This window comes from Budorcas taxicolor, chromosome 18 (genome assembly GCF_023091745.1).
Source record: "Budorcas taxicolor isolate Tak-1 chromosome 18, Takin1.1, whole genome shotgun sequence".
Lineage (NCBI taxonomy): Eukaryota > Metazoa > Chordata > Mammalia > Artiodactyla > Bovidae > Budorcas > Budorcas taxicolor.
In genome coordinates this window covers 47,558,446-47,577,512 of record NC_068927.1, presented here as the reverse complement: position 1 = coordinate 47,577,512, position 19,067 = coordinate 47,558,446, and the positions used below count along the sequence as shown (strand labels likewise).

Here is a 19,067-nt window from a genome sequence, read left to right as displayed (position 1 = left end):
AATGTATCAAAGTGGGGTCTTCATTAACTTTTCTCTTATTGAGTTTGAGCATATTTTCTGGGAACTATTCATTCATATATTTGGTCCATTTTTCTATGGACTTGGAACTTTTCCATTTTGACACTACACACACATACACACACGTATCCTTTTATGGTATAAACTGCAAACATTTCCCCCTAATTAGTCTTCTTGTTAATTTTGCCTTTTTTTTTCAATCATGTAAAAGTTTGTTTTATGTTTTTGTCAGTATTATTTCCCCTTATTGCATGTGGATTTCAAATCATATTGAAGAAAGTTTGTTCAGCTTCTAGTTTACAGGGGAATTTGCCTTTGTGGAGGTCACATTTTGAGGACAATAAGAGATAAAATAGTATATGTTAGAAGCTATGTTACAGAAAAAAATTAAGCAAGGACAGGGTAAGGATCACCTTGTTCAGTAGGGAGGTGGCTGGGAAGTGAGACAAAGAGAAGAAAAAGGAGGGGGGGGACACTAAGGTGGCACGTGGGAGAGCAAATGTGTGAAGACAGAAAGAGCAGCAAGGGACAGGACGGGCATTGGGAGTGAGGGTGCTCTGGAGGTCAAGAGAGGAGCTACGGGAAGGGAGGTGGAAAATCAGGTTTAAAATCTCAAAGATGTCAAATATCCCTAATTGGTAGACTAACTGCAACCCCAGTAAAACTCCTATCTATGTATTTCTTCTGGAACCAGCCAAATTTGGTATAAAGTTAACTTCATTTAAGAGAAAAAGACAGCAAGTAGAGACAGGGAAACACTGACAAGAGCAAGATGGCAACCAGTCATTGCAGTTACGACATATTACACAGCCTTTAAAATTAAAACACTGTGGGGATGGCACACAAGTCAGACAGATAGCAGTCTTGGATACAGCCAGATAAAACAGATACAATCCAGATACAACCCAATTAGCCATGGAAGTTTAGTGTATGAAAAATATCTAAATCTACTTTATAAAGTTTAGGTGGGTAAAATTTTACTTTACAAATTGAAGATAGTTCACAGTGAAATACACAGACCTCACGAGTACAGCCAGATTAGTTCTGACAAATCCATACACCTGTGTAACCCTCACACCTTCAACACACAATATACTTTTAACTCTAGAAAGTTTGTCTCCTCCTTGCCACCCACCCCTCCCTTAGAAGTGACCACTGCTCTGAATGAGAATTTTAGTTAAGTGCTTAAAATAAGACAAAATGGAATCCATTTGGATAAATTCCAAATGGCTCAAAGATTTAAATGTAAAAAAAACAAACAAAAAAACTGTATAAAAACGCAAAACCAATCCCATCTCTTAAAGCTTCCCTTCTTCCAACAGCCACACTGCCTCCTCAGCCCTCACAGCAACACCTGTGAACTGGGGCCTCTGCGTGCGCTGCAGTCTCTGCAGGCCCTCCTCACATAGCCGGGGCTTCCTTCTCATGGCCTTTACAGGGTGTCACCTTGCTGTGTTGCCCTCGATTTAACATTGCACCTCTGCAGTCGCTTTTTCTCATAGCAGTTCTTCCATGTACTAGATATTTTGCTTGCTTATTTTGTCAGTGGTTTGTTCTCTCCTAGAATGACAACTCCCTGAAGGCTGGGACTTCTGTTCATTTTTTCAGTGCTGGATTCTCAGTGTTTACAGCAGGAACTTGATTACTTCTTACTGAGGGTAAAAGCGATAAGGTGAGTTTCAGCTAGGGTGGGGCCCATAGTATCTCGTCCATCTTGGCTTTAGTGCAATGACAGGACGGGGCAAGGCAACTGAGAGAACTGAGAACGGGGATGCGGGCGGCAGGTGTGGTAGAGACCATGGGCTGATGTGTGCAGGCAATGCTTTCTTCCGGAGGTCTTAAGGGAAGTGATGTGTTGGGATAAACAAGTGTGAAGCTCTTGACTTCTTTTTGAGCTACCTCTTCAACTGCCCAACTGCTGCAGGGCACCTTGGGCCTGGACCCAGCGCAGCTGCCACTGGGACAGAGAAAGGCCTTGGCAGAGCTCCCTGGAAAGGGCGGCTTGTCCTGGCTGCTCCCACCTGGAGAAGGGGATGGGGTTAAAAGGGAAGGTCTAGGACCTCCAGACCTTCACTAGCCAACCCTCAACACTATGGCTTGTCATCAGCCTCCCACCCCCTCCCCTGGCCTAAGTTCTGCCTGTTGCGCCTAGTTCAGCCCCCGCCTCGTCATGACCCCTCTCACCAGTCCCCCACAACTCCCTGAAGCTCGGGGACTCGCTTCAGTGCTCGTTTCAGCAGGTTCTCCAGCTGCTTCAGAGCCTGTCCCAGGCTCTCCTTCTGCTCCTTTTCCTGGGATTCCTGGATCTGCAGCAGCTCTGTAGGTTAGAAACCCAGGGGGCAGCACTGACTCCTCGGGCTCCCACGTGCCTTGCAGCTAATAAGTCACTGTCTCCAGTCATCTAGTCTTCACCTCAGCATCCCTCCTAAGCCTCTCTCTCCTCCCAGGTCCTCTTACCAGCTGCAAGCCCACCATGCCCTAGGCAGCCTTCTGAACACCTTCCTCCCTCCCCCTCAGTCTCCATGGTCCATCCCTCAGTGTCCTACCTGCTCCCCTGCTTGCCCCCCAGCCTCCCTCCTAGGCTCCAAGCCTCGGCCTCTTACTGGTCCATCCTTCACGTGGCGGCCAGAGTGATCTCACGGCCTAAACCTGATCCTTTCCCTCTCCTGCCTGGAACCCTCCAAGGCTCCTCAGCACCTCAAGACCAAGCCCAAGCTCTCAGCCTAGTACTTGAGGAAGGCACCATGTGGCCTCTGCTCACTACTCCAGAGCAAAAGCCTCACCTGTCCACCAGGCCCACTGGAGACACCATCTTTCCTCCTGGCAGCCCTTCCCAGCATTCCTCACCCCAGCTGCTTCCTTAGACTGCTGCAGTCCTTCCTTCCACTGGTGTCTTCCCTGGGGACTGTGACTCATCTAGTCTCTCTCCACAGACTCAGAATAAGCCCAGCTCAGAGTAAATGCAGATCAGCAGTGTGGTCAGACCCTTCGGGCCTAAACCCCTTCCTGGCCTTGTAACCTCAGGCATGACATTTGCCCTTTCTTTGGGCACTCTTAGGCACAGATGGAATTATTTGAGCCACAGGCTAGTGAGGCAGGGGGCAGATGGGAGCACTCTGGAGAGGGGACCCACAGGGCTTACTGACAGGTTGAAGGCAGGGGTTCAGAGAACTAGGAAAAATTACAGATGACTCCTGGGTTTCTGGCTTTAGCACCTGCATGAGGGCAGTGGGCTCATTTATTGAGGGAAGGAAACCAGGAGGGAAAAAAAACAGAACTGCCTTCTGGACTAAAGGGAACTGAGGTCCAGTTACAGATGTGTTAAAAGTCCCTGATGCCCACGATGTAAGACAATGCTGTGCCACGTCTTGGGCTGTTTCTGCTGTTCCTTCACACTGCTCCTTGCCCACTGAAGAGTAGGGGTGGTAAGGAGCTCAAAACTCAAAGGCCTGAAAATGGTCTCTTCCTGCTTTGCTGATAGTACACTGATTCACTTCTCTTCAAGCCACCTCTTCCATCTATTTCTCTTTTGAATTCTTTGCTTCTACAACTGGGACACTCTGGGGCTGGACAGCTCTCACCTCTCTCCCCTTTGAATTCTCGGGGGCTAGCACATGGCATATATGCAGTGAGTACTTGCTTAGTGAGCCCAGGAATAAAGGACTTCTGAGTTTTACCTTCCTTTCTGTAAACTGTAGTCCTATACTCCTTTCCCTCATGGTAAGGACTAGAAGAGGCTGTGCATGTGCAGAGAGCAGAGACTGGAATCGCTTAACTGCAGCCAGCCACAGCTCAACACCCTCAACACTCAGCAGGCCACCTGACTGAGTCTTCCCAGCTGTTCTGTAAGGTGTTATTAATATGATTATGCTTAGTCCACTGCAGGGGAAACTAAGGCAGAGGGAGACCATGCAGCAAGGAAGAGGGACTGCTGAGAAAATAATCCAGTAGTTTAACTATACAGCCTGCTTTGTAACTACTCAAGTATACTGCTGTTTGATGATGGATGAATATTCGGCAGTTTGATGAGCAGCGTCACCTAGTGTTTAGGAGCACAGACCCATGTTAGATGGCCGGGGTTCAAATCTAGCTCGGCCATCTGGGCAGCCTGCAAGCCCCTGTAACATGGAGAGAACCCCCGGGAATGCTGCGCAGAGGACACTAGTAAGCATACAAAGACCTCAATGCACAGTGGGCACTGTGTAAGCAGTGGGTATTTGTGATTTCTTCTGGAGGTTAAAGGTGCTGGGAAGGGGCTGGGATGCTAGATAAGGAAGTAGGGCAGGCCTACCCTGGGTGGATGGTCCTGGTGGCATGCTGGTCTTCATGTGGAGCAGATACCAGCGTCGGAGACGTTGTTGGTCCTGGAGGAACAGAAGGTCCTGGCGAAGAGAGGCAGCCTTCGGGAGGAGCAGCTCCGGAGCCTGGAGGGAGGAGGACGGATAGTCACCTGGAGCGGAGGTTGGGGTTGGAAGACAGGGCCAAGGGGACAGGCACTCACCTTCCCTGCGGGCAGCCCCAGTGTGTGGCTCAGTGCTATGAAGCTGGAGCCCCTTGGGGATGCAGGATGCAGCAGCTGGATGGACGGCAGGACCGTGGGGAGGGGCTGCAATCTGCAGAGTGACGTCCAGGTTGGGAGGGGCACAGAGAGGGAGGCTGGGTTCCAGAGGCCCAGGAACTTAGAGGTAGGGCTGAGGGTGAGGTCTGGCAGCCTGGGAACCCTAGGATTGTGTTTTAGGAGTGGGCCCAGGGAGTATCAGTCACCCACGACAGGGTATGTGGCAACCCCTATCTCACCCTCCAGGGCCGTGCTGCAGCAAGGGGCCCAGAGGAAGACGGGGCAGGTGCTGGGCTTCCTGCTCCAGACACCGCACCAGTTCCTGGCTCTGTGGAGCCACCGCCTCAGACGTGGGGACCACTTTTCGCTGAACCAAAGCTAACACCTGTGGGGAAGGAAAGGGATGGGAAGGACAGCGTGAGGCTGCTTAGTCCCCTCCTGAGGAGGCCCAGCCCTCCCCAGAATTGGCCCCGACTCCCATCTCACCTCCTCGGGGCTCCGGCACAGGCGTGTCTTGCTGGCTGAGTTGCCCTTGATGAGCAGGCGGATCTGCTCCTGTGTCTCCTCCTAGGCAACCAAGAGGCCACGGAGATGGGCCGATTTTCTGTTTTATCTCCCAGCCTCTGCCCCTGCTCACCCCTTTGCACAGGCCCTGACCCCTCTTGGGAGTCTCACTGAGGCCCCCTCCCCTAACCAGGAGGCCCAGATCTGGCTCCTTAGGGCTCCCAGCCTGACTCAGGCCCTCCATCAGGCCTGGCCACTTCTCCTGCAGTCCCACATCTCACCACTAGTTGGCGCCAGCGTAGGATCCGTTGCTGTTTGGCCTGTAGCTCCTGGAGCAGAATCTGCCGGCGCCCAGTGGCCTCCTCCAGCTCCTGGCTCAGGGCGCACAGGGCCTTGAGTTCGGCCCTCAGGGCACAGACCCGGAGCCCCAGCACCAAAGTCTGCCTGCGGCCCAAGTAGAAAAGAGCAAAGGAGAAGGAAGGTGACTAAGACTCTCGGCGGAGGAGGGAGATCAGAGGTGCAAGGACGTACAAGGAGCCGTTAAGCATAGGGAGACGACCCAGCAGAGCAAGCAGGGAGGCTGAAACAGGAGCCAGGGTGCACAAGTCCATATTCTGAGACCCTTGGGAGAGACATGGCCTAGAGACCATGGCCCTTGGAGACTCCTCACCTCTCGCTGGATCCCAGGATACATCTATCCGCCTTCTCCATCAGGCCCTGGAGGCGCAGGGTCAGGACTTGATGCTCCTTCAGGAGGGGGCCCCGCTGGGTGACCAGCTCACCCACAGACCGCCAGCCCTCCTGGAGCGAGCACAAAGTCAGGGTGACATGGTCCCTGGCAGGGAGGAGACCGAGGTGTTTTGGGTTGGGAACGGGACGGAGTCCTGGGGAGGGTCCTGGGGGGTCACCTGGATGAGATGCACCATGGATGGCAGGGTCTGGCTGGAGTCTGACTGGTCTGATGCCTGGGACCTGAGAATAAGGGCTGAGCTGTAGTGGGAGAAGCCTTGTCCCTTGGTAGGTCACCAGTGTCAGCCTACCTGCCAGACTGGTTCCTGGGCCTCAGTTCCCATCGGCAGGTCACCCTGCCTGGTCCTGACCTGTCCCAGTTCACCCAGCCACCCGCCCTGCGCTGACTGGGAGCACCAGCGCCTCACCTGGTTCTCTCCGCATCCTGGAGCCCATCCACACTGCACAGGCACTGGATCTCTGCCTCCCGCTCTGCAGCCAGATGCTGCAAGGCAGCCAGGACGTGGCCCGGTGGGTGGTTTGTCAGTAGGCTCTGGTGGGGAGAGGGGTGAAGTCAGGCCAGGATGGGGGCAGGGCTCCGAGCTGGGACTCCATGGAGAAGGGGTAGGGATCATGAGTGAGGTCCTGGCACCCTGAGGTTTAATCATGGGGCAGGGGGTGCAGCCTTTCTTGAGAGTGCCCCTCACCTCCACTGAGCTAAGCCACTGCTGGTAGGAAGTTCCAAAGTGGTCGTCTTGCAGGGTTCTGTGGAGTTGGGGAAGAGGGCAGAGAATGTTACAGGCACCATTAATTCATCCTTTAATGATCACTGCCACTCTGTAAGGTAGGGGCTGTCACTGTCCCCATGTGAAAGATTAGAAACCAGGTTCCTCTATACCAGCTAGACTTGAGTGTCCCACTTAACAGCATATCAACACTTGGCCTTGGACCTTTCATGTGTGCTGTTTACCTGGAACATCTTCTCAACCTTTTATCCCTCCTCACCAAAGCACCCCTCCTCTCTGCCTCCTTAGCTGGGTAAGGTGTCTCCTTTGGGTACCAAAAGCCTCCCAGGCTTGCCCACCCTCTGAGAATCCTAACTACCTGGGTCGTCACTATCTCTAAAGGTCTGCTTCCTCTCTTCCCAGCCTGGGAGCCCTGTCAGGGCAGGGCCTGGGGCTGATAGAGCCCAGAAGTACAGTGTCTGTAACAAGGTTCTTTACAGGGTCTCTGCTAGCCGAGGGCTACTCACGGAACGCCGCCTCGCTGGGCCTGAGGACTCAGGAGGCTCTGCAGGAACTGGGTTCGGAGGCTGCAGGCTGTTCGGACATCATGCTGTGAAGAAGAGGGTGTAGTATGAGGGGGGCCAAGAGGTCCATCTAACCCCGGACACCCCACCTTTCTTCCCTCTGGCCCAGGACTCTTACCAGGACTGCAGGTTCCAGGCCCAGGGCTGCTGATATCAAGGGTCCAAAGTTTATATCCACTTTAGCTTTCCTGGAGGGAGTTCAGTTGGGGCTGGGGTTCTTGGGAGGAGGCAGCTGGCAGCACAGAGGTTGGTGTTCCCTCCTGCTGCCAGCAAAGCTAGTCACAGGGATCACTGAGCCTGGATCTCAGAGGCCAACCCCCAAATGAGATCATCCCTCAGCTGCATTAATCTCCTCATCCGTCTCCCTGCTCTTACCCTCTGCAGTCTGTTCTCCACCCAGCAGTAAGCCAACGATCCTGTTAAAACCTCAGACAGATCATGTCCCTGTTTTGCTCAAAACCTTTGAAAACGTGATGGGTTTCCAACACACAGAGAATAACAATTAGAACGCTTCTAAGTACTCTGCATGATTTAACTCAATTATCATACCTACTCTTTGCTGCTACTGCTAAGTTGCTTCAGTCGTGTCCGACTCTGTGCGACTCCATAGATGGCAGCCCACCAGGCTCCACGATCCCTGGGATTCTCCAGGCAAGAACACTGAAGTGGGTTGCCATTTCCTTCTCCAATGCATGAAAGTGAAAAGTGAAAGTGAAGTCGCTCAGTCATGCCCGACTCTTACTGACCCCATGGACTGCAGCCTACCAGGCTCCTCCGTCCATGGGATTTTCCAGGCAAGAGTACTGGAGTGGGTTGCCACTGCCTCCTTCTACCTACCCTTTAGAGTAGATATTAATATTATCCCCTTTCTACAGAACTTAGAAGCTGAGGCACAAAGCAGTTAAATACTTTGCCCAACGTTACTGTAAGTGGCTGAGTCAGGGCATGAACCCAGCCTCCGAATAAAACTCCAGTGCCTCCACAGTGCTCTGTCCACCTCTCCAACCTACCCCCTTACTACTCTGCCTCTTGCCTTCAAAATTTGAGCTGAATCGGCTTCTTGGCTGTTCTTCCCACATGCCAGGCTCAGGGGACTCTGCTCTTGCTGTTCCTCTCCATGGAAATTCCTCCCCTAGCTCAAATGTTGACATCCTCAGAGAGGTTTTCTCTGACCATTGTACCTAGAGTAGCATCTTCTCCCTTTCTACATCACCTTTTCTTCATAGCGCTCATCTCCACCTATGATTATAGTTTGTCTGTGTCCTAGTTTACCACTTGTCTCCTCTGCATCAGACTGTGAGCTCCATGAGGGCAGGACTGTCCCCTGTTTACTATCCCCCCCCCTCCCCCAGCACTGTTCTAGATATACAGCTGGCACCATGCTAAGCACTGAAAAGATAGGTGGCTGAGATGGCAAAACTTTCTGGCTCCATGGAGTGAAGCTCAGAATTCTAGAACCCAGAAGGGGTCTGGGCAGAGCACTGGGTCTCTAAGAAAGGGCATACGCCCAGCCTGGTGAGGGATGCTCCCCGGACACCTGAAGCCCACCTCTCTATGTCCTGCAAGCGCTTGAGCTGATTCTGCAGTCGCTGCATGGGATCCTGGAGCCCACGCTGCTGTCTTCGCATGGCCCCAGCTTGAGCCCGGAGGAGGAGAGCACGGCGCTGGGTATCTTGCATGCTCTGTAGGTTCCGTTCCATGGCCATGTCTGTGAGAGGAACAGGGGTGGCCATCAGCGCTTTCCCTCACCCCATCCTGCTGCCCATCTCTCCAGCCCCATGGGTCACCCTGAGCCTCAGTCTCTTGCTCCATCAGCTCCAGGCTCTGGTCTAACTCCAGGATCTCTGCCCGCAGGCGGGCAACAGCGGCTTCCAACTCCAACTTCCGGCGGGCCTGGTGGAATCAGGTACAGGGTCAGATGAATGGCCTGACTGCTCTCTGTGGGGCAGTAGTCTCTTACCTGCCCAGTTACGTGGTACAGGGTTCTCCCCAGGCAGTTTCAGTGTCTGAAGAGGAGCACCAGGGTACTATCCTGTCCCCCTCCTTCCTTCTGGGATTGTCTCATCTGTCCCCCCAACCTGTTTACTGTCTCTGTCCCAGTCCTCATCTTCCCATTGAGTCCCAAACCTGGAGTCCTGAGGTCTCCTGGAAGCCTCCCCCGAGGCGTCACCTGGGCACCATGCACATGCTGGGTCCCATACTGGCCTCAGCATTTCTCCCAAGCCCATCTCTTCTCCCATTAACCTCACCGGCTTTGATGCCTCATATCCATGTCCCCCCACTCACAGCTCATGTCTCCTTCCCCTAGATTGCAAGTGAGTGCAGGGATCGGGCTGTCTTGTGACACAGTGACCCTTGGCATCACCCAGCACAAGCCTGGGCCCAGAGCAGAAAATCTATAAGTCCTTTTTTTGGATGAAATAAAACCTGGCAGCACATGCTTCTCACCTCTGGACTGTCCTGGTGGCCATACCTGAGGAAATGAGACCAGAGTGAGAGGATGATGGGGACTTCCAGGGGAGAGATGGGAGGTGTGAGGCTGGGGGCAGGGACGTGGCTGGATGGGGCTGGGGAAGACAGGAAGGGACAGCTTTGAAGACCAGTTACCAGAGCAGGTTTCCCCGGATCTTCCTGACGTTCCTAAATGGAGAGGTAGGAGGAAGGGGAGTTAGAGTGGGGCTCTCCTGGGTCCTCTCCTCTGCCAAAGCTTCCCTTCTGTGGCCAGGCTCACCTCTGGCTGTGCACGTGCCGCAAAACGTAGGCCCAGATGTCGGTCCCCTGGCCCAGGCACAGCCTGTGGGAACAGCATGAAAAGGTATGCCTGGGACATCACACAGGATGGAGGAGCCTCACTAGCAGAGTGGTGAGGAGGTAAGACCTTTACTAGGGAATTCTCATGTGTACGGGAGGGAGGGTCCATACTTTGGGGGTAAAGTATTCTCTCCTGGGGAGTTCTCAGCCACTGAGAGGGTGGGCGTCTCACTGGGGGTAGGGGTATTCTCATTCCCCGGTGGAGTGCTCCCTTTCTCCTGGCAAAGGTTATCTCCAGTTACTTCCAGAGGTGGGGTGAGGGCTACAATGCCAGAGAGGGCCCTCTCATGATCAGTTGTGGGTCATTACTCCTATACATTCAGTCTCGAATGGGGTGGTCTTTGCAAACTCGAGTGTCCTCACTAGCTGGGGTGGGTGGTGAGGTACTGAGGGACAGCTTTCCCCTGGAGATCCAATTTTCACATTGATAAAAGAGAGCTTTATTACTAACTCATGGAGGATCCCCACTAGTGCAAGGGACCCCACTCTGGGTGGCCTCAGAGGATGGGGGTGGGAGTGTGGGAGTCACCACCAGGACGCCCTCACTCAATTCAGGATCCTGTGCCTGGATTTACTACCTGCAGGGCAGGAGCGCCCTCGAGGGTTAATTGCACTGCGGCAGGAGCGCCCTCAAAGGTTATTTTCACTGCGGTAGAGGGGTAAGGGGAGGATGGCGCGTTTTGGATGAAGATGTGGGTCTCATCCCGGTAGACTCCATCTCCAGGGTGGGGAGTCCTCACTCCCAGAGTGGCTCTCACCTGCGCAGCGTGGACTCCGGGACCCGGGCCGCCACGGGCACCTCCATCTCTTCCGCCGCCCAGCAACCCAGTTCCCGCGCTTGCTGCGCTAACTCCATGACAGTGACCAGGCCGCTGCTCCCGCCCCTTCTTCAACTGTGGCTCCTTCTCTGACGTCACGTACGCGCCGGAAGTGACGCCACGGTCTCCAGGAAGATGGGGGCTTTCTTGCTCTGCGGGGTCTCAGAGCCGACCCGCAGCTCTCTTACCTCGGGGTTCCTGTGAACGAAGATGAAAGAACTTGAAGAAATGGTGGGATCCGCTTGCCTTCTGCGTCTTCCTTCCTACTACCAGCTGTTCCCTAAGAGGCTAAAGGTCCCTAATGCCTCCCTTCATTTTCTCGACAAAACGGGACTTTCATCCTAGGAGGATGACAGTCAGGCGAGGGGATGCCAAAATTACTGCCCTTTGATTTCAGAAACAGGGTGTCAGGTCTGAGTGAGGGAGGGGGGCAGTTGGCATGAGCCTAATATTTCCCTGGCATGCTTTCTTCTAGGTATTCGTTCGTCCTTACCAATCTGTAACATTCGTGAGCTGACCTTGTGCTGGGGACACCCTGGTGGCTGAGACAGCCCCAGTCTCCATGCTACGGAGCTCACAGTTCAGTGAGGGACGTACACTCATCACCAGGTAGGGATGGATAGGACATAAGCAGCAGGGGCGGGTCACTTTGGGGTCAAGGAACGTGAGAAGTCTGTGGAGTGCCCCCAGAAAGCGGTAATACTAGGGCTGGAGTCCTGGAGAGCCCACTCAGCCTCAGACATGGTCCTGAGAAATGATACCTCTCATTCAATGTGATTGTGTTATTAATCATTGTCTTCAGTGTCCAATACAGAGCCTGAATCTCTAAATAGTTGTTGAATAAACAAATGGGGGAGAAAGATGGCGGGGTGAGACTAAAAGCTGGGAACCCAGGGAAGAGGATGGAGCAGGGTGAGGGAGAGGAGGGTGTTGAGGACAGTGCTGGACAACTGTAGGGATGTTGAGTAGAGAGGTAACTGAGTGGATCTCATGTGAAGCTGACTGGCTGCAGAGGGGTGAAATACAGCATTCTAGGCTGGGGATTAGGTGGAACAGACCTTGATACTGGGAGATGAGAGAAGGGACAGCTTTGGAGGAGATGGTGACAACAGTGTTATCAACACACTCTATGGGTGTGAGGAGTCAAGGAGGTGTCCAAGGGTCAGCTGAATCTCTGCTCTAGGAACAAGGGGACTACAAGGTCTCCACTGAGAGCAGATTTCAGGGAAAGCTGAATTGAGCTTCAAATGCTTCTTATGGGCTGAGATGCAGAAGAAGGTGCCTGGGGCTGATGTAAAATCCAGATGGGCTTCCTGGAAGAAAGATTAGCAGCTTCTACTTCACCATTTTGATTTCTCAACAGTTTTGATTTCTTTCAAACGTCTTCACCGTTCCAACTTTTGTGGGTTGTTTTGCTATTAAAAAAAGCAATTAGACAGCATGTTTGCCATGGGTCTCTGAGCCTTTCAAGGGGTGTTAGAAAGTATTGACTGTTAAAGGAATAAAGAGACAAATCACAGATTGGGAGAAAATATTTGCAAAACACATATCTGATTATTGACTTGTACCCCAAATATACAAAGAACTCTTAAAACTCAACCATGAGAAAATAATCCAGTTTAAAAATGGACAAAAATTATGAACATATGTCTCACCAAAGAAAATATACAGATAAATGCAAGTAAGCATACGAGAACTTGTTCAGCATAATGTCATCAGGGAGTTGCAAATTGAAACAATAATGGTCTTGTTTTGTTGATGGCTTCTTTTGCTGTGCAAAAACTTTTGAGTTAAATTAGGTCCATTATTTTATTTTTGCTTTTATTTCTTTTACCTTAGGAGACTGATCCAATAAAATATTGTTATGCTTTATGTCAAATACTGTTCCACCTATGTTCTCTTCCAGGAGTTTTAGTTCTCTTCTGTAGTTTCAGATCTTACATTTAGGTCTTTAAACCATTTTGAGTTTTTGTATATGTTGTGAGGGAATGCTCTAATCTTCTTGTTTTACATGTAGTTGTCCAACTTTCCCAGCACTACTAGTTGAAGAGATTGTCTTTTTTCCATTGCATGTTCTACTAATTGACCATAGGTATATGAGTTTATTTCTAGGCTCTCTATTCTGTTCCATTGATCTATTTTTTTGTGACAACAACATACTGTTTTGATTATTGTAGCGTTGTAATATAGTTTGAAGTCTGGGAGGGTTATACCATCAACTTTCCCCCCTCCCCTTGGGATCATTTTAGCAATTTGAAGTCTTGTGTGGTTACATATAAAGTTTACTTATTCCAGTTCTATAAAAACTATCATAGATATTTTGATAGGGATTGTATTAAATCTGTTGATTGCTTTGTGTAATATGACTATTTTAGTATTAATTCTTCCAACCCAAGAGCATAGGATACCTTACTATTTCTTTGAATAATCTTCGGTTTCCTTAGTCAGTATATTATAGTTTTCAGAATATAGGTCTTTCATCTCCTTGGTTAAGTATATTCCTAGGTATTTTACTTTATTTTTTGATGTTATTTTGAATGGATTTTTTTTTTTCTTACCTTGAGTCTCTCTTTAACTGTTGCCATTTTAATTATGTCTTGGTGCAGATCTCTTTAATCTCATCTTGTTTGGGACTCTCTATGATTCCCTGACTTGGATGTCTGTTTCCTTCCTCAGGCAAAGGTAGTTTTTTGGCTCTTATTTCTTCAAATAAGGTTTTTTTTTGTCCCTTTCTCTCTCTCTGTTATCCTTCTGAAGTGATGTGAAGTGAAAGTTGCTCAGTCATGTCTGATTCTTTGTGAACTCATCGACTGTAGCCTGCCAGGCTTCTCTGTCCATTGAGTTCTCCAGGCAACGAATACTAGAATGGGTAGTCATTCCCTTCTCCAGGGGATCTTCCCAGCCCAGGGATTGAACCCAGGTCTCCCGCATTGCAGGTAGATTTATCATCTGAGCCACGAGGGAATGTTAATATGCTTGATATTGTCCCAGAGTTCCCTTAAAAATGTCCTCATTAAATTTTTTTTCTTTTTGCTGTTCTGATTGGGTGATTTCCATTATTCTGTTTTCCAGATCACTTATCTGTTCTATATCATCTGGTCTGCTGTTGATTCCCTCTGTTGTATTTCTTATTTCAGTTATTGTATCTTTCAGGTCTGTTTGGTTCTTTCTTATATTTTCTAACTCTTTGTTGAAGTTCTTGCTGAGTTCATCCATTCTTCTCCTGAGTTCAGTGAGCATCTTTATGATCATTGTTTTTAACTCTTTATTGGATAAATTGTGCTTAGTTGCTCAGTTGTGTCCAACTCTTAGTGACCCCATGGACTGTAGCCTGCCAGGCTCCTCTGTCCATGGGGATTCTTCAGGCAAGAATACTGGAGTGGGTTTCCATACCCTCCTCTAGGGGATCTCCCCAACCCAGGGCTTGAACCTAGGTCTCCCACACTGCAGACAGATTCTTTACTGTCTGAGCCACCAGGGAAGCCCATTGGATAAATTACTTATTTCCATTTCATTAGGGATTTTTTCCCCTCGGGTTTTAACTTGTTCTTTTTTCGTGTGTCTTTTAATTTTGTCTGACTTTCTGTGTTTGTTTCTGTTAATTAGATGAACCAGCACCTCTTTCAGTCTGGAAAAAGCAGCCTTGTGTGGGAGCATCCTTGGTGTAGACTGCCTGTACCTGGTGGCTTTGGCAGGCCTACTGGAGGAGAACTGGGCAGGGGCCGGGGTTAGTCCCAGGGCACTCTGCTGGTGTCCTTGGTAGATACCTGGAAGTTATTGTGGGGCCAGAGGAAACCCTGGAGCATGTTGTGCCAAGGCCTCCTTGGTGGACAGCTGGAGCTGGAGCAGGCACAGGCTGTGGGGAGTCCTGGGGGATCAAACAATGCTGCTTGCTGGAACCTTCAGTCCTGGAGAGAGTTCCAGTAGGTCCCTACCCATTTGGCAGGTACTCTAAGGTTAGTGAGTGGGATTTAAATGCAATAATATGCATAAGTTCCTTGAATTGTGATTGATACAGCTGACTGCTCGGTAGCTACAATGGTGATGATAGTGATGATGATGGTCCTGATGAGCAAGACCAGTTTTCTGCTTCTCCACTTCTTAGTACTTGCTTTTTCCTCAGCCCCTCCTTCATCCTGAAAGCCCCAGGCTTTTTCGTGTGGTTGTAGAATGACTTTCCCTGCTCCTTCGAGGTGAGAGAGAAAGATGTGGTTAGAGGCTAATTTGGAAGAGGTGCTCTGTTTCCTTCCATAAGCTCTGCGTGCATGCTAAGTCGCTTCAGTCATGTCCGACTCTTTGCAACCCTGTGGACTGTAGCCCATGAGACTCCTCTGTCCATGGGATTCTCTAGGCAAGAACACTGGGAGTGGGTTGCCATGCCCTCCTCCAGGGGATCTTCCCTGACCCAGGGATCAAACTCGAGTCTCCTGTGGCTCCTGCATTGCAGGCTGATTCTTTACCACTGAGCCACCGGGGAAGCCCTCCATATGCTCTAGAAGCCATTTATTTAAGTTTCGTTGACTCAAGCAGGGTCACATGCCCACTGCTGAAGCAATCTCTGAGCCAGTATATGACTCCCCACACTCATAATGATTACTACACCATTCATCCCAGAGGTGTTTCTCACCTCCTTCTCCAGCTCAGATGAGGGCAGCTCTCTCCTTCAAGCTTCTGAGGCCCCAAATCCCTCTTTTTCTCATATACTCATGCATCAGTAATCTTATTTACCTTACCTTTAAAATTCATCAAGGCTTTTCCTCTTCTACTTCCCTTACACTGCCCTGATATTCCATCGCATCCCATCTAGACTTTCACAGCAGTCTGCTGCTGTTACATTTCCCCCAGTCAGCTTCCCTCCAAAGTCATGGAGAGCCTGTTAACACCTGAGTCAGCTCTTGTCACTCATCTGTTCAAAGGCTGTTCATCTTACTCAGAGTAGAGTAAGCTCACTTCCATCTTACTTTCTGTTTACTCCCTGATTTCTCTTTTAACGATTTCCTGTCTTGCCTTCTGCCCTTCAGCTACACCTGGCCTCCTTAATATAGCTCAGAAATATCAGACATGCTTCTCCCTCCAGACCTTTGAACTAGCATTTCATCTCCCTGGGATAAGCTTCACTTAGATATGCGCCTAGTTTCCTCACTTAAGTCCTACAGGACTTAGATCAAAAGTCAGATCTGGGGCTTCCTTGGTGGTCCAGGGGATAAGAACCCTCCTGCCAATGCAGGGGACACAGGTTCGATCCCTGGTCTGAGAAGATTCCACGTGCCTCGGATCAACTGAGCCCATGTGCCACGACAACTGAGCCCACACACTAGAGCCTGTGCTCCACAACAAGAGAAGCCACCTCAATGGGAAGCCTGAGCACCGCAACTAGAGCAGTCCCTGCTCACTGCAACTGGAGGAAGCCCATGAGCAGCAATGAAGAGCCAGCACAGCCAAAAATAAATAAAAGTCATTTCTTCACTGGACCATTACCTGCCTCCCTGTTTAAAATGACAGCCCCTCACCGTCATTTTGGTGGTTGTTTTGGTGATTGATTACTTCCAGTCACCCTTATTCTGCTTTATTTCTCCCCACAGTCCTCTTACTATTTCACTGTTTACTATATTTATTACCTTTCACACTCCACAAGAACATGAGATCCATGAGGTAGTTTTTTGGTTTGCTTTGTTGTGCCCTGTGCCTGGCACCACAATCGATGCATAGTAAAAATGTGCTGAATGAAAGAGGAAATGAAAAAACAACTCACAGCCCTGTGTGGGGGTGAGTCTGCCTTGCCCACTGGGTTGTGGGTTTCCTGAAAGCAGGGATGGGGTCTGTCTTGGTTACAGCTGTGTTTCTAGCATCACCCGGCACAGAGCCAGGCATGGAGGGGATTGGGCGGTCCTATAGGAGGGTGACTGAATGTGCAAAAATATTCCTGTGAGCAGATCTGTGAGAACCGGTGCTGGGTTTCCTCTTCAGGAAAGGTGGAAATGGGGGATACCTTTGGGACTTTCGTAAGCACCTAGAAGGATTCTCACCAGGAGGAGGAGAGCACCCCCCCTATCTTGGAGAGTGGGAGATGTGTGACATTACTTACTGCCGCATTGGCTTCCTTTGTGTTCCTTGAATTGCCAAGCTCATTCCAGCTTAGGGACCTTTCCACTTGCTATTCCCACTCTGTGGGAACTCTGTTCTCACAGCTCTTGGAACAGCTGTCCCACTTTGGCTTCTGTATCTCAGCCCAAGGAGCATCTTAGAAAGGTGTGCACTGGGTGTCCAGTCTGGGACTACATTTCCCAGAGGCCCTTGTGTCCAGTTGAGGCCATGAGATTAGTTTTGTTGAATGGTCTGAGAGCAAATGTGATAGTTGGTACTTTATTTATTTTTTGATAGTTGGTACTTTAGGGCCAAAGTTTTATTAAAAAATTTATACTACTTAATTGAGGTATAAATGACAAAAATTGTAATGTGGTTTAAAATGTACAACATGGTGATTTGCTATATGTATCATTGTGAAGTTATTACCACAACCAACTTAAATAGCATCACCTCACAGAGTTACCTTTGTTTTTGTCTGTTTTTGGTGAGAGTGCTTAAGAGCTACTCTCTTAGCAAATTTAAATATACAATACAGTATTGTTAATCACAGTCACCTTGTTATATGCTAAATTATCAGACCTTATTCATCTTATAACTGAAGGTCTTTACCCTTTTACCAGCCTGTCCTCATATCCCCCACCCCCAGTCCCTGGCAACCACCATCCTACTTTCTGTTCTTATGAGTTTGAAAACAAATCTAAAAAAGATTCTACATATGAGTGATATCATATAGTATTCGTTACTTTCCACCTATTTCAGTTAGCATAATGCCATCAAGTTTCATTCATATCGTTGCAAATGGCAGAATTTTGTATTTCTCATGGCTTAATAATATTCCTTTGAATATAGATATCAAATCCTCTTTATCCCTTAATCTGTTGATGAACACTTAAGTTGTTTCCATATCTTGGCTGTTATGAATATACTGCTCTGAATGTGGGAGTCCAGACATTTCTTTTAGATAGTAATTTTATTTCCTTTGGATATACCCTCAAAAGTGAGATTACTGATTCATATGGTAGTTCTATTGTTAAATTTTTGTGAAGCTTCCATCCTGGTTTTCATAGTGGCTCTACAAACTTACTTTCCACCAACAGTGCACAAGTGTTCACTTTCAAGTCAAGGCTTTAAAGAAACATGTGGCCGTTTTCCATTCTTATCTTCTGCCTGGACTCAAAGGATTCTGGATCCTTAGGGAATGGTGGAATCACCACATGGAAGGATCCTGGGTCCCTTGCCCAACCTGGCAGGTTCTGTGAGTGAGAAATAAATTCCTATTTTGTGAACTACTAAATGGTGGGGTTTATTTGTTACAGTGTTAGCATGACCCTAAACAATATACCTTCTAGACTTTTGCTGTCTATCCCAGTGCGTCTCAAACTATTTGTGACTGTGGAATAGGACCTGTTTTTTTTTTTTTAATACCTCCCAATCTGTCATGGACTGGTCCTATGCCCTGCACAACGAGACAAGTCTATTTCAAATACTTGGATGTCATAACAGGCCAAATTGCTGTAAGTCTGAAAGCACCTACTGGCAATTTCCACACTTACCTTGTTGCAAACTATTAATAGTGATAGACCAATATTATCATTGCCATAGCTTATTACCCTGTTTTATTTTTCTCTGTGACATTCACCATTCCCTGTAATTATTTATTTCTATTTGTTTGTGGTTTTCTGCCCACTACAATGTGGGGAAAACTTCCCAGATGTAAGCTCTATGTTGTGATTCTAGTACTGAGTACAGTGCTTGGTACATCATAAGTGCTCAGAATATTCAACTTACTCAACAGAATAAGTACTTGTTGAATGATGAATAAGCCTCATACTTGGTAGTTAGAGGGGAGAGGAGGTAATCTACCTCTTACAGAAGCTCTACAATCAGAATTCCAAATTCCAATGAGTTCACTGACAGTTGCTGACTCCCGAGTTTTCTGGTGGACCACAGCACCCAACATGACCTCTTACAACCCACTTCCCTAGGTTTCCCCCAGTAGAGACTGGACCCTCTATTCTGTTATTGTCTGGTGATATGACTGTCTTTCAGCCTGTTTTATAAGTTCAGGAGGTACCAGTAGTACTTAAGTGGTGACTGCTCTGTCCCCAGAGTGTGGCAACACATTCAAAGCCCTTGGTCAACATAAATAGATTTATGACATGAATACGTGACTATGGGCAGAGGAGAACAGTGTTGTACCCTGTCTCCCATGGTCCACATCTCGGCGGGGTCC

The 19,067-nt window shown here is 49.1% G+C and overlaps 1 protein-coding gene across 2 annotated transcripts; it reads right to left on the bottom strand.

Annotated features, from left to right (window-relative positions):
• Window positions 1-822: 822 nt before the first annotated feature.
• HAUS5 (HAUS augmin like complex subunit 5) lies at window positions 823-10,800 on the bottom strand. 2 transcript variants are annotated; one of them, XM_052655944.1, is made up of 20 exons: window positions 10,688-10,800; window positions 9,850-9,912; window positions 9,726-9,758; window positions 9,567-9,591; window positions 8,906-9,011; window positions 8,667-8,826; window positions 7,237-7,306; window positions 7,062-7,144; window positions 6,517-6,574; window positions 6,238-6,362; window positions 5,989-6,052; window positions 5,751-5,881; window positions 5,362-5,524; window positions 5,063-5,143; window positions 4,816-4,961; window positions 4,520-4,631; window positions 4,310-4,442; window positions 2,203-2,335; window positions 1,918-2,039; window positions 823-1,670 (listed from the first exon to the last, which is right to left on the bottom strand). In XM_052655944.1, exons 1-19 carry the CDS (start codon window positions 10,783-10,785, stop codon window positions 1,922-1,924), a joined length of 1,902 nt encoding a protein of 633 aa, XP_052511904.1. In that variant the 5' UTR covers window positions 10,786-10,800; the 3' UTR covers window positions 823-1,670; window positions 1,918-1,921. The 2 variants fall into 2 exon arrangements, with proteins under 2 accessions (XP_052511904.1, XP_052511903.1); XM_052655943.1 differs by having other exon boundaries at window positions 823-2,039.
• Between the last annotated feature and the right edge of the window lie 8,267 nt (window positions 10,801-19,067).

Excerpts from the sequence above, each read along its gene's own strand:
- HAUS5 (XM_052655943.1), bottom strand. The coding sequence starts at position 10,785 with ATGGAGTTAGCGCAGCAAGCGCGGGAACTGGGTTGCTGGGCGGCGGAA. Across the intron at positions 6,053-6,237 it reads CAGGATGCGGAGAGAACCAG|GTCCCAGGCATCAGACCAGT; the intron begins GTGAGGCGCTGG and ends CCTTATTCTCAG. Across the intron at positions 2,040-2,202 it reads CAGGGAGTTGTGGGGGACTG|GTGGGAGCAGCCAGGACAAG; the intron begins GTGAGAGGGGTC and ends CCCCTTCTCCAG.